This window comes from Diplotaxodon limnothrissa, linkage group LG15 (assembly GCF_057381915.1).
Source record: "Diplotaxodon limnothrissa isolate DT_005_m linkage group LG15, D_limnothrissa_male_GT1.1, whole genome shotgun sequence".
Lineage (NCBI taxonomy): Eukaryota > Metazoa > Chordata > Actinopteri > Cichliformes > Cichlidae > Diplotaxodon > Diplotaxodon limnothrissa.
Window position 1 is genome coordinate 39,357,049 of NC_140610.1, and position 13,713 is coordinate 39,370,761.

General features: G+C 41.9%; 1 protein-coding gene across 1 annotated transcript in view; it reads right to left on the reverse strand.

The window, feature by feature from the left end:
* The window catches only part of rnf13 (ring finger protein 13), a 39,927-nt gene that overhangs the window by 16,689 nt on the left and 9,525 nt on the right, over window positions 1-13,713 (reverse strand). Inside the window, exon 4 of the mRNA XM_085372122.1 lies at window positions 10,853-10,975. Within this exon, the coding sequence (XP_085228248.1) occupies window positions 10,853-10,975 (123 nt within the window). The remainder of the gene's footprint in view (window positions 1-10,852; window positions 10,976-13,713) is intronic.

Consider the following 13,713-nt stretch of genomic DNA (forward strand, 5'->3'; position numbering starts at 1 on the left):
TTCGTAGTAAAAGTCAATGTGATGAGAAACAGAGATAAATGATGATTTCTGTTCTTTTTCAAACATCTGTGGAGGATCATGGTGATCATAACAGCAGGTATCCTCGTGCGATGATACTTAAGCATCAAATCACTCCAAAAAACATCCAATTTGGTTAGAATGTAGGAAAAGTTGCAAACTTAAACAGAGAGAGGGCAAGTGTAGATTCTGAAGGGTATCGCTTCATTTTTTTGTCGTCATGTGACGGCATGACTTGGCTCTAGAAACTTCTAGCTCTGGTCATTTTTTCCCCCGGTTCTGCTTTCCAAAACCTTCACATCATTTTCTTTTCTTGTACCAGCACACTTTGGATTCCAAACAAAGCGCAGCGCGGCATGTTTTCTCTTCTCGGCACCCCGTGGTGCACATCGAACCAATTCTAAACTGGGCAGCAGTGCAGACGGTGAAGGTTTATTTGTAAAACTGACTAATTATGGCTTTTTAAAAAAAAGGCTGATTAAACTCGACTTAAGAGGCTGCTGTTTTTGGAGCGCTGCGAGTGAACTTAACAAGATCCAGGAGGTTAAAATACAATGTGGCATACGAGCGCACAGTGAAGGCAGAAATTTGTATTAAAATGAATACAGATGTGAAACATGCACATGAACTGATGATGGATTCTAATATAATTAGATCAAAGACAAAGCAATATATTGAGCATTAGGGAATTAAGAACCGATTCTTGTAGAGAACTGATTTCTAGTAGTTTAATTCCTTGGAATCTTTAGTCTTGTCTTTATAAATGAAATTTATAAAGGACAGGAGCACAATGGTAACGTGGAAACTGCATCCACAACAGAAACAGCTGCATTTTGTTGCTAACACAACTTTGAGTCTTTGCAAGTACCTGGACAAACAGCATGCTAACGCTAAACTAGCCAAGAACCCAGAGTGACGTTAGCTGACTGACTGCTAACCCCAGCCCAGCAGCCAGACGCTCCAGATACCTCCAACATGCACAAACATTTGACCCACAGCGTGTAATGAATTTGTACAAATGTAATGTCTTTTATATGATTCTTAGCGATGGTAGTGTTTCTGCGAGCAGAGCCGATGAGAACCCACTGAGAATCGATAAGGAATCGAATCAATAAGAGATATTCACAATGGAACCACCAAATTCTAATGAATTCCCATCTTTATTTCTCATCATTACTGAAGTTTTTATATTGGCCTTCATTATTTCTTTAATCTTTTCTAAAAGTAGATCTAATAAGATTCTGACCATAAGAAGATTCGACTGGTCCTTTTGTCCAACCAACTACCGTCCAAAGATGTCACTGAAAAATATCTCCAAGAGAGAAAAGCAACAAATCCTCGAAGCTGAGGACCTGAAACCAGCAAATGACTGGTATTTTCCTCTCATCAACACTGCTGAATAAATTAATAGATCGCCTAATTGTTTGAGTGTTTATCCAATCAATGATTGCAATCAAAACAAATGACGCAGATGAATGCAAATAAAGCTGAACAATTTAAATTTCCCTGCAAATGTCTTCTTTCTTCCGGACTCATCAGCTTTAAGAGTTTATTTGACCTTCAAGCAGGAAGGCTGAAGCCACCTGGAGGCCAACAGCAGCCGAATTCTGCTCTCGTATCGAGCTGCTTCCTGTGAATGAATCCGACTGTGTGAATGTGAGGGAAGGAAAAGAAACGTGTTTCCAGTCAACCGTAAAATGGTGGAAAAGGTATTTCAAAGTAGCTTGCTACTACAGGTCACTGCACCTTCGATTACTGCGGAAGAGAGAGAGTGTGTGTAAAAGCACACACTCACTCTCTTCTAGCTCTCAGCTGACTGAAGGTGCACAAACACTGGCCAGAGCTGGACTTGACTTGTTTGGACACTAAGAGAGACACAGTACACCAAACTGTGCTGCCTTACAAAGCTATCAGGAATGTGTTCTGTTACATGCATGTCACAGAATACACAAAAAAATGAATTTAAAAAAATTATTCATATTTTTTGCAGGATTCAAGAAAAGAAAATACAGCCAAGTATATACCGCTGTGCTGCAGTTACACCGGCCTTCTTTCTGCTCACATACTGGGATCTCTAACACAGTAGTGTGGAAAGAGACTGCTGATAGCATCACTAACTACTGCTGCATCACCACTGCGTGTGCGTGTGAAGAATTACTGCATCTTCACTCTTATCTATCTGCTGCCAGCACTGCATGCGGTCCTGCAGCAACAACACTGACTTGTCTTTCCTCTTATACTGAAGACATGCTTTTTGCCTCTTTATCTATTTGACTTCCACTCTCGTGTCTCGTGCAGTCAACGACAGCGTGGAGCTTGTTCGGAGCCGCTAAATTTGCATGGAGCAGTCTTGACCTCAGCTCTGTGTAAATGAGTTTGAGCAGCACAGGACATCTTGTTCACATTTCTTGCCTTAAATGATTTTAAAAGCTGGACAATGCAAGTTTTTTGCAAATGTGAGCTTCCCATTACTGCAGCTCCAAATCAGGTCTTAACTGCCTTCTTCCTCTCTGCTCTTAACTGCCTCTCTCCCATTTTCTCCCCTCCTGCTCCTTGTTTTCTCCTCCCACCCATCCCTTCCCTACAAAACACCACATTTTTCATTTCCATCACTTTCTCTTCTCTAAATTTAACCTCCTCCTCTCCCCCCTCATTACCCTTGTTATATCACCCCGATGGCCAGCTTCTTCAGAAATGCCCAGCCCCTTTGCTGATATTTCCACTCTCATGCCTTTATTATACCTCCCTGCCCTCATCTCATTCAACTCCTCAGGTTTCCTTCATCTCACTCTCCCTCCCTCCCCTCGGGTTTTCAGAGGAATGCTGGGCAGAGCTGGGTTTTAGTTTCAAGGTCCAGACTAGCGATTAGATAAAGAGTTCAATAAATCTGCAAACTGCAGGGTGGGGCCATGTTTTCGCTGATAACACATTACAGCTTTAATTTGTGCAATCCAAGCCTGGGTTTGAAAGAGACTATGTTTGAACTGAAGGTATTGAAGTGTGTTTGTCTGTAACTACACGTATGTTTGGATGTTGTTGTTGTTGTTTTTTTAAATAGCTGCTTGTATTAATACAGATATGTATAAATGTGTGTAGAGTTTTACCTGTAACTAGAAAGGTGGAAAAGGAGAACAAAGGTCAATGACTGAAACATGGAGCCAAATCAGCTCTCTAAATTAGTCCATTTGTGTGCAATTAAGTGCATTACAGTTCCTTTATATGTGAATATAAATGGATCTGTGCCTAGATCTGCAGCTTAAGCAGCTTCCTGCCGCAACAAACTGCAATGGATATAAAACAAGCTCCAAAAAACAAAAAAAACCAGGACCCTCTCACACACACACGAGCTAGTCATACATCCAGTCAGCCATAGTCATGCCCTGTCATAAGACTGAGTGAGTGTGTGCAGGAAGCTAGATCATTGTTTAAATAAAGACTGAAGACTCTGTGTGTGTGTGTGTGTGTGTGTGTGTGTGTGGGGGGGGGGGGGGGGCTTGGGGGCTGTGAGGTCACTGCAACACAAACAGGCTGTGCACTGAAAAGTATTTACTGTAAGGCAGATGTGGGAAGCAAGGTTAGGAGGGGAATTACTAGCCACCAGAACCAGTGCTAACCAACTTTGACTGTGGCGTTGAAGGAAAAGTCAGGAACTGTGACTTTTCAATGTATTTATATTTGTACTCATATCCAGGAATACATGGACTGTGTTATTCCACACACAGCCACACAGGGCTAAAGATCAGTCAGCAATCCCCTGGTAACCAAGTGGGAGGGTCTTTAAGGAGAGACTTCACCTGCTGGCAGATGGGTTGCTGTTACAAGGTGAGATTTGTCACATGGAGACTGGCACATGGATACAGTGTTGCATTAAAACCCTCCCTGTGACTGATGTAGTTTGTACAGAAGAGGCGGTATGGAAGTTGTGCCTATTGAAGGCAAACATTCTCCATTTATGTTTCCAAGTCATTGCAGCTCGATGGTTAGCTAGCAAGTGTTTTCAGTAGGGCTGAACGATTATGGAAAATAATCTAATTGCGATTTTTTGCCCCAATATTGCGATTGCGATGCGATATGCGATTATTTTTTAAGGTCTTTGTCTTCTGTATTATTAAACAAAGACAAGCAATACATCATATAGTATGGCCAATACTATATTACATTAATTTTAAACTGTTCTTTCCTGGAAGACAGACCTCTGTTATGATGACATGAGGTGATGCATGAATTGATGACTGACATTTTTATTTAACTTCTTCAATCACAACAGTATATTTGAACATACACAATAGTTTATTTTTAGCTTACAAACATCTGAGCATAAAGTGCTGACAAGGAACCCTGGTGTAAACATTAAAATGAAAGTCAGTACAATGTGCAGATTGCAGAAATATACATAAAAAAAATCAGTGGCTTTACCACACTCAGTTTTTCGACATCTGTGAACTACTAGACAGTCATTCAATTAAAAAATAATATTAAATAAATAAAACTAATAAATAAAAAATACACACATCTTACTGATCTCTGCAGTCAGTAACATTACACATAAAGTGCAAACATAATAGCAATTGTATAAACACACACACAAACACGCCTTTAAAGTTTAAAGGCGTGAAATTGGACGGTCTAGTTCTGATTAGCGTCACCGCTGTCTCGGTGGAGTTTAATAAACTCAGCAAGAAGCAGACGGCCATCTAAAATATAACCAGACACTGGTGTAAATTCTCGACTGTCTCATACTTCTGTTTAATAAGTTTTCTGTTTGACGTTTAGTCAGCTGTGTGAAAACCAAGGAGGAACCCACCCGGGGGATTAATAAAGTTTTATTTTATCTAATCTAATAACTTTAATCTCAGCCAAACCGATTTACTCACGAACAAACAAAACACTGAAAAAAACCCAACAATAACATTTTTAGGTTGTCTAAGTGACTTATATATTACGTTTAACCCGAGCAGCGAAACTCCGCGGTGATCTGAAAATGATGTGCCGGGAGTTGTGCCGTTCTCGGCCGCATCAGTAACCCTCGAGGTCCCGGCTAGCTGTCGAGCTGGTGGGTAGCAGACGCCTCTGAAAACGTCGAAGCACTTTTGCAAATATGGGATATCTTGATAAACCGAGCAGATATTTGATGTTTACACAACTACTTTCTCGCCTGAAAATATGTTAAAAGTTTATTTTGTGACCCAGAAAGATTAGTATGAGTAATTTTAAAACTTAGTAGCGGCCGCCATTGCTGGAAACTGGAGTTTGGCTGGGCCGCGCTATGAATTCTGGGATATGGTAGTAATTTGGACAGCCTTCGGCACGTCGCTGTGACGTAATCGGTCTACAAATGCGGCCTCAGGAGGATGCAGCCCATGAATTTGGACATGTCCAGAGTATAATCGCAGCCTTTGCGGTTAGAAAATTGCACTTGATCATGTCGCGATATTATCGCAAATGCGATATATCGTTCAGCCCTAGTTTTCAGAAAAGTTTGCCTCTTTAATATCTGTAATCAAACTACGGGCAGCCATGGCAACAATCAACCAAAGAAATCGCAAGGAGGTTCCCCAGTCCATCTTTACGACTGACTTTCACCTAATAACAGACAGCAACCTTCAGCAAGTGTAAGAGCCATTTAATTGTTTGTTTCTATTGTTGTGCATTTGGACAGGAGGAAGCCGTTATCTTTCGAGTTACTGCAGTTATACAGGAAGAGGTTCATGCATTCAGTGAAGCGCAACAGTTTTTGACCGCGTTTTCTGCAGCAGGTATGCCGGCAGTGACAATCTGGAGTTGGGGTGCATAAGTCGAATGAGAGCTGTGTTATGACTGTTACAGAATTTAAAAAAAGACTAGCAGACACAAAGATGTTTGGACTTGCGTACAGATGTGGGGCACGCACCAGAAACTGCTTAGGTGATGTGACACCAATGTGCCAGCTTATTGGAAAGTCGTTACAGAAACCACTCACCAAACTGTTGGGGAATACACATTTTTCCCTAGAAACCAATCGTGGTACCGGGGGTCGCCCGTCAGCATCTTTAGGATGATCTGACTGTGCCTAAAGCGATGAAGTTTAACCGGTCACCCGTTTATCGCGCTTTTCCTTCACTGGATTTCTGCAGCAACATTTTGACTTGGTGAATAAGCACTTTGTAACTTCTCATCGACACAGATCACATAAAAACATCTGCCGAATTTACTCTGTACAACCCATTTCCACTCAAAATCAGTGTAAGCTTTTAATGTGACAGTGAACAGGAAGACAAATCCATTACAAATGTTTTTATTATAGGGATTAATAGCGTAAACATGCCCGAATTCAAGACAGTACTTCACTGTTGAGAGTTACAAGATTGTTAGACTCAACTTTGGCTTTGATTTTGAGTTTTCTATTCAGACTAGTAAGAAAAAAAACTTTGCATTAGTTAAAAAAGTAACCATGTAAGAAATTGAAAAGTAGAATTACATGGATATGGGTTAAAACAAAAACATGCTCTGGGAACTCATCCTGATTCAGGAAGATGTAATATGTTCAGAGGAAACCTTTAGTGCCAATTTCCTTTATTTCTTAAAAATACTCTTTAATGACTTTTGAGTTCATGAACAACAAACCAAAGTTACAATTAGTAAAGTAACAATGTGAGCCCTAATTATATGCCAGTTTTCTCCAACCATGCTCTTGAATCACATCAGTACAGGGTTACAGGCTATGTTTAACTAAACTCTGGTAGCAAGAGGCTTTTTAATGTTTGATGTGTAATCTTATCGCCTGGATTTAGCAGCTTCCTGACAGAACAAAGAGCTTTTGCACCAGACTGAATGGTTGACTTTGAGCGGTAAGTTTTCGAATGAATCATAGCACGACTTAGGTCAATGATTGGGAATTTTCCACCAGACAGAAAGCTGTCAGCTCTACCTGCCACAGTTGTTGCACAAACATTACCCAAAACCAGATAAGAGCGAAAACATTCACAGACTGGATCAGTAGGAACCGTTTAAACCAGAAAACAATCACACAGAGGGCAGCAGAGGGACTGACTGTTCAAAAGGACAGCTTATAGGAGTAAAAGAAGGGTCTGTATTACATAACCAGAATATTATATCGCAACATATACAGACTTGTTGTGTGTGTGTGTTACTGAAGGGGAAATGGGGGGGGGGGGGGGGGGGGATGGATGGTCATTCAGCAAAGGATGAAATGGGGGAAAAAAGGAGGGGATGCTCATGGATGAGAGGGGGAGGAAAAGGGTATAGAGTTTCCTGTCCCGTTCTCTCTCCTCCTCCCAGAAAGGTCACCAATGAGGGGCTCCACACCACCTCAAAGAATCCCAGTCCACAGGAAGTGCAAACCCTCGCTCTCTGGAGATTTATTTACAAAAAAGAAAGAGAAAAAAAAAGGCCATGGAGGAATGCTTTGCTCTTACACACACACGATGAGCAAGCATGCCTGTTAACATCCCTTCACCCCTCCCTATCTCCGATCCTGCTTCAATACAGACTCCTACGACCTTCCCTTTCTCTCTCACACACACACACACACACACACACACACACACGAGGTGCTAACGCTTGACGAAGGGTTAAGTGTTCGAGTGTCTGTTTTATTGGCATTACTGCCACAGGATCCATTACAACTCTGCGCTGTTGATCACTGGATGCTAATGGCTAGGTGTAATAGCTGCAGGAGGCTGCAGAAGGACAAAGAAATAGAGGGCAATAGGACGAAACTGCAGGCATGCAGGGGTGACACCCCTGCACCCCACACATGCAGACACACACCCCCACAGATGAGCGCCTGGTTTCAGTCAAGATGGAATCTATTATTCCTTTGTTTCCCTGCAGCTTCTGGAGGGAACTGAGCCCGGCTAAGAGGGAGGAAGGGTGGAAGGTGTGTGTGTGTGTGTGTGTGTGTGAGAGATAGGGAGGGAGGGATGCAAGAAAGAGAAACAACTGGGAGGGTGATTGAGAGAGTGCTAAGGGGAGGGGGCAAGCCACATGTCTGTGTGTGTCTCCAAGTGATGATGGTGTAGATGACCAATCATTAAGGTCGAATTGAGACCTCACAGAAAGAGGGAGAGCGAGACTGAGGGGGGGAAAGGAGATTGGAGAGGTGATAAAGAAAGAGTAGGAGACATAAAGACGACCTCCCCCGACACCCACACCCAGAGATTACTGACAAATGTCTGTTTACTCTCATAATTATCAAATTGGGCTTTATTAGTTTTCACTAGTTTTAGCCTTTATCTTTATGGTGTTGCTGTAAAGTTTAAAACTATTATAAATAGTAAGTATGTGGTTATAGCAACAAGAATCAGAACTCCTTTCCTCCATCCATCCACAGCTTTCCTTATGAATATTTTTCATATATGTATATTTTTGTCCTTTTTATGGAACAGATGTCAACAAACATGATTACAACATGTGCATGAGTCAAATCATACGTGTTTTGGTGGCATACTCATTATTATTATGTTATCAGGGACACCAAGTACAGCAGCTTTAGTATTTGTACTCATCACTGGGTTTTTTTTTTTTTGTTTGTGATGCTGTTTGACATCACAAGCGTGGTGGGATGCACAGTTGGCAGCTAGGAAGGACAAGGGAAATTCTGGCTTAAAGTAAGATGGCAAGAATTAGTGAAGCTTTAACACAATAATAATTTCACTTTAATCAGAAGAAGCTGTGAAATATCAGCAGCTCCAAAAAAATTTAAAAAAAAATTAATTATGACTAATGGCTGATGATTCAGTCTCTCAAGAAACACACACGGTTAAAAAAAAACATAATTAATTTAAAAATCTCAGCTGCTCCATAGGAGGGTCACAGAGGGTTAAATGGCAGCTTATGATGGAGCAGAATATGTGCATTGTGTATATATCGTGTGTGTGTGTGTGTCTGACACACAACTATGTGGAGTCTGGTTACAATCCAGCTCAGGAAACACCTCACTGCCCTGTCTGTCAACATGTTTCTGTGTGTGTGTGTGTGTGTGTGTGTGTGTGTGTGTGTGTGTGTGTGTGTGTGTGTGTGTGTGTAGCAGTAAGACCTTATAAGGCTACATGGCTGATGGCTGCTCAACAGTTTCAATAGCAGGCGAGAAAAAGTGAGAGAGATGGCAAATGAAAATAAAACGAGTTTAAAAAGGGGGGGGAGGGGGGAGAAAACAGGAAATGTGAGACTGAATGAATAAAAAGGCACAACCCAGACGGTATAAGGCAGAGCGGGGAGGGTGAGGAGGGGGGAATGGAAAAGGTAACAGTACAAGAAAAAAAGAAAATGAGACAGATAAATGGAACAAGAGGCCAAGAGGCTGCATGCCTTCCTCTCCTTTAGCCCATTACTCATCTTAATGCTGCATCTCTTTTCTCTCCTCTCTGCTACTCCAAATCTGTGAGCAACAGGCAGTGTGAGGCATATCAGAGTTAACACTTAAAAACTTAATTTGGGCACAGATCATCCAAAATAGTCAGGTCAGGGTGCCCCATCAATAGTAAAATGCCAAATTATTCTAATGACTACTCTTGGCTATTCTAATGTCAAGGTTGATGGGTTTTTTTTATTCAGAGAGGAACCGTAAAGTTTTTGGCAGAGATTCAGGATAGATGCTGTTCCTGACGAACGTCTTTATGGAAACTCATATAGCAAAAATGTGTCCTCAAGACCTCTGGGGAAAAAAAGGGCACATAATGTTTGTGATTTGTATTTGGCTCTCATCTTACAGATGGATTTTATGTGGGAGGGAATAAAGTCTGGTGAATACTTTTCCACATCTGCGCAAATCAATAAAATGTGTTCGAAACCTGAGCCATTTAAAAGCAGCTTAAACCCAGAGTCACTGTAGGCCACTCTTCCCCCTGACAGTCACCCAAACAGTCAATGAGGACAGAGGGACTTTTGATTGGTCGGTTGGTCACAGGACGAACAGTGACCTCACTGATGGACACTCAAGCCAGTCAGTCGCAGAGCGACGTTATCAGCAGCTCCTAGTTACACATGACAGGAAACCCCAAATGTGGGTTTTTAAAAAGCTAAAAGATGACATAGAGCCCCCTCAAGCCAATTTGAGCTTAAAAACAATAAATTATCCCAAAGCTGGCCACATGAAATAGCCAGTTGGATGCTCGGTGCAGCGACATGAAGCTTAATCACATTCTCTTTAACCCCAGAAATGTATTTAATCGACTCGTAGCAGCTACTAGTCAACTAGAAAACTCCAGGGGGGCAGCTTTATTACATAGATTAGTCTGGATTTATCCGAGTTTAGAAGCTCCCTCTCCTCTTTAAACTGACAGGTCAGGATTACAACATGATTGACATTACTCTAACTCTGCTTTACCATTCGAGGGAAACAACTATGCTCCCAACACACTTGACTGATGAGGATCGGCTCTCAGGCCTCTTTTGGGAAACTCATTTGGGAACCAACATTTTTCAACTCCACACATCAGGTATCACAAAGCTGCAGGAGGAAAAGAAAGAGGCAGGAAACTGTGTTTAGGGAAATGGCCTCTTCCTGTTTTTCTGCCCCGATGAGCTGATCTAGGAGTTTTGGTAAGAATCCACTCAGAAACACCACCTGCTGACACGAATGCGCTGTGAAGCACACAGTGGCAGGGCCCTGACCAGTCTACAGCTGCTGAAATAGCGTGCGTTTTCTGTTGCTCTCAGTGCTTTAAATGAGCATTCACACAGGAAGCAGTCAAAATCATTCAGTGCAATTAGAATATCACAGGATCTGCTCGGGTATGCACCTTAACAACAGGACTAGAGATGTTCAGACAAGGACTCAAACACAATAACTGGGGTAATATACTGTGTGTGATCGTTGGTGTGAATATGGTACCTTGATGTCAAAGTTGCATTCAAACCGCTTGATGAGGACGATGAAGTTGCCCGTCAAGTTTTCCTTCGGCGGGGGTTCGATGGGCTCGCAGGCATTTTCTGGTCGAGCGCCAATCAGGAAGCCCTGTGGGGATATTATGAAGGGGTAATGTGACTTCCATCCAAATTTATCTTTATTTGGTTCACTTATATCACAAGTTAAACAAGAATTAGATCACGTTTTCAAACTTCAAACATATCTGAGGTGCCTTTTTTCAGTTCTTTCCAAGATTTACATTGTAGGCGAGATTTCTGGGATCTGCGTGTGCCTGCGTGTGGTTAACATGCGTCAACAACAGAGTTTCGTTCCTTAATCTAAAGCTTTAAACCTTTGTCCTCCTAGATAAGCAGCATCCATCAAGAAAGCTGGAGAAAATAAATTGCTGGTTTGCAACATTGGTTCGCAACCCCTACATGCACCATATTCATGTGACATTGTGATGCATGTATAATGAATGCAGAACTTTCCACTGGAATGAAGACACATACATATTACAGTCAGCTACATATCAAGGATGCTGTTGTTCTCAGACTGTCTCAAAAATCTGATCCTCTTTCTTCTTCTCTGCTGCTGCTTCCTGCCTTAGTAACATAGCCAACAACAGCTTTGAAGTGACGGACGAGAAGAAGATAGTGAGAAGAAAGAGAAAGCCTGGGAGTGATAAAAGATGTACAAAAGCACAGACAGCAAAAGACACAAAAGATAGCTGCGGACAAAATAGGAAAACCAGAAAAAAAATTTGAATGGAGACAAAAATAGAAGTGACTAAGCAAAGAACCAGATGAGATGCACGGAGAAGAAATCAACACGAGGAGAGCTATTTCAAAAACCTCTGCCGCTTTAATGGAAGTGTAACTAACACCAGTGTGTGTGTGTGTGTGTGTGTGTGTGTGTGTCTAAGGCAGGGTGGTAGACAGGAAGTGTGAGCTGCTGTGGGACTTTGGGACTCTGCCTTCACTTCCATCGCTCTGTGTTTCTCTCTCTCACATATACAAAGCCAGCCCAGTATATCAAAGAGAGTCAGCACTTTCTACCACACACATAAGGCCAGTTTCAACCAGCAGGAAACTGATATTCTTTGTGCACATCTTGCCAGCTGCCACACCTCTGTGCCTCCAGAACACCGGCTGAACTCAACACGGGAAATGCCGACAAATCAGCTGGAAGTTAACGACAGCACGGAAGAGAAAGATGCTGACTAAAGGCAGTGTCTGGTTTTAGTTTAACATTAATGGGAAGATCAAATTCAAAGACCAGGGAGCTCTCTGATATATCACAGACCGGAGGAACGTGAGGAATCACCCGCTTCCCACATTGTCGTCACCTCTGGGTGCCTCCAGCGCAGCCCAGCCTTGCTGTTAAATGACATCACTGTGCTACTGCCTCACATTCCTCCTGACTCCTGAAACCAGTGGCAAGAGCGCCCTCTGTTGTACATAAAAAGCAATTTAAAAAAGACCCCCAAAACATCTGCAAGTACTGCAGAATGCAGAGACAGGAGCCGGGGAGGAAACAGGAAATACCTGGGGGTGGATCCTGAAAATACAAACCGAGATGACACAAATGTTCAGCTTGTGCAACAAGACCGCACTTAACCAGTAGACGATATCACCTTAAAGTCTAACTAAATCAACATCTAGGCATTTTTTTTTAAATAATAATAATAAAGACAGTGCACCTCAGCTGTGATGCTTCCAGAGATGTGAAAAAAGGGTAAACACATTATAGATAAAAGAAATTTTAAAAGTAACTCTTAAAAAGCACTAATTTATTCCGTAACAGTTTTTTTAGCTCATCATAGCAAGAAAACCACATGTGGAAGAAGCACCATCTGAGGACAACTCATTTAACATGATTATGATGGAAAGAATGCAGTGGTTCAAATATTCTTACAAGCACTTTTGCACAACTAACCAGCTGCGAATGTCACAAAGGACACAAAGAAGAGGTGGGACTGCAGAGCTGCTGCGGTAGTAGCAATTAACCCAGCAAAGCATTTTCTTTAAATCTCGCTTCAAATAAAGGCTAATAATTAATAAAACCTGTTAGTGGAGTAGCGCTCTCCAAAATAAAACTGATAATTACATTTAAAGAGAGTCAGCGTTAAATAGGATCAGAAAACGATTTAATTTCTTCTCCTACTGACTAGAGTACAAACAACTGCAGAGAGTGCTAACAGAGTGCCTAAGTGCCAACAAACTGTGGGACTTTGTGTTGTTGCAGAATTCAAGAGCCAAGCCAACTCTTTCAAATGATTGCACAGTGATTACACTTAATCCCGTCAGTGTAAATCTCACCACAGGGCTTGTTTGCAGCTTTGCTCGGGGTTGAGAGAGATAGAAACAAAGCAATTAATAACTTGCTCGACCGAGGCTTTCTGTAAGCAGATTAAAACCTGTGTGATTCCACTCTCAGATATGATGATTATTATTAGTTCACCTGCATAAAGCACTTCAAAACCCGACCTCATGCATGGCCAGCGAGCTTGTCATGCTGTCTGAGTGAGAGCTTGCTTTTATTCAGACAGACACTGACTTCACCCTGTTTAGTGTTACATTTTGGTTTTGGGACAATCTTACTGAAACTTATTGCACTCATCCTGTACAGAAATAACGCTGACGCAGTGCAGCTGCAGTGTACATATGTTTAAAAAAAAAAAAAAGTGGTATGTTTCTGGGTCACATTTTACTGAGGAAATGTGTATGTCCCAGAATTAGACAGAACAGAAGAGATTCTGGGTTCATTAACTTCTTGAGATCTTGTTGGGATCACATCTGAGGAGGCAGAGAAATCAACCCAGAGCAGCTTCTAGCTGCGACTGA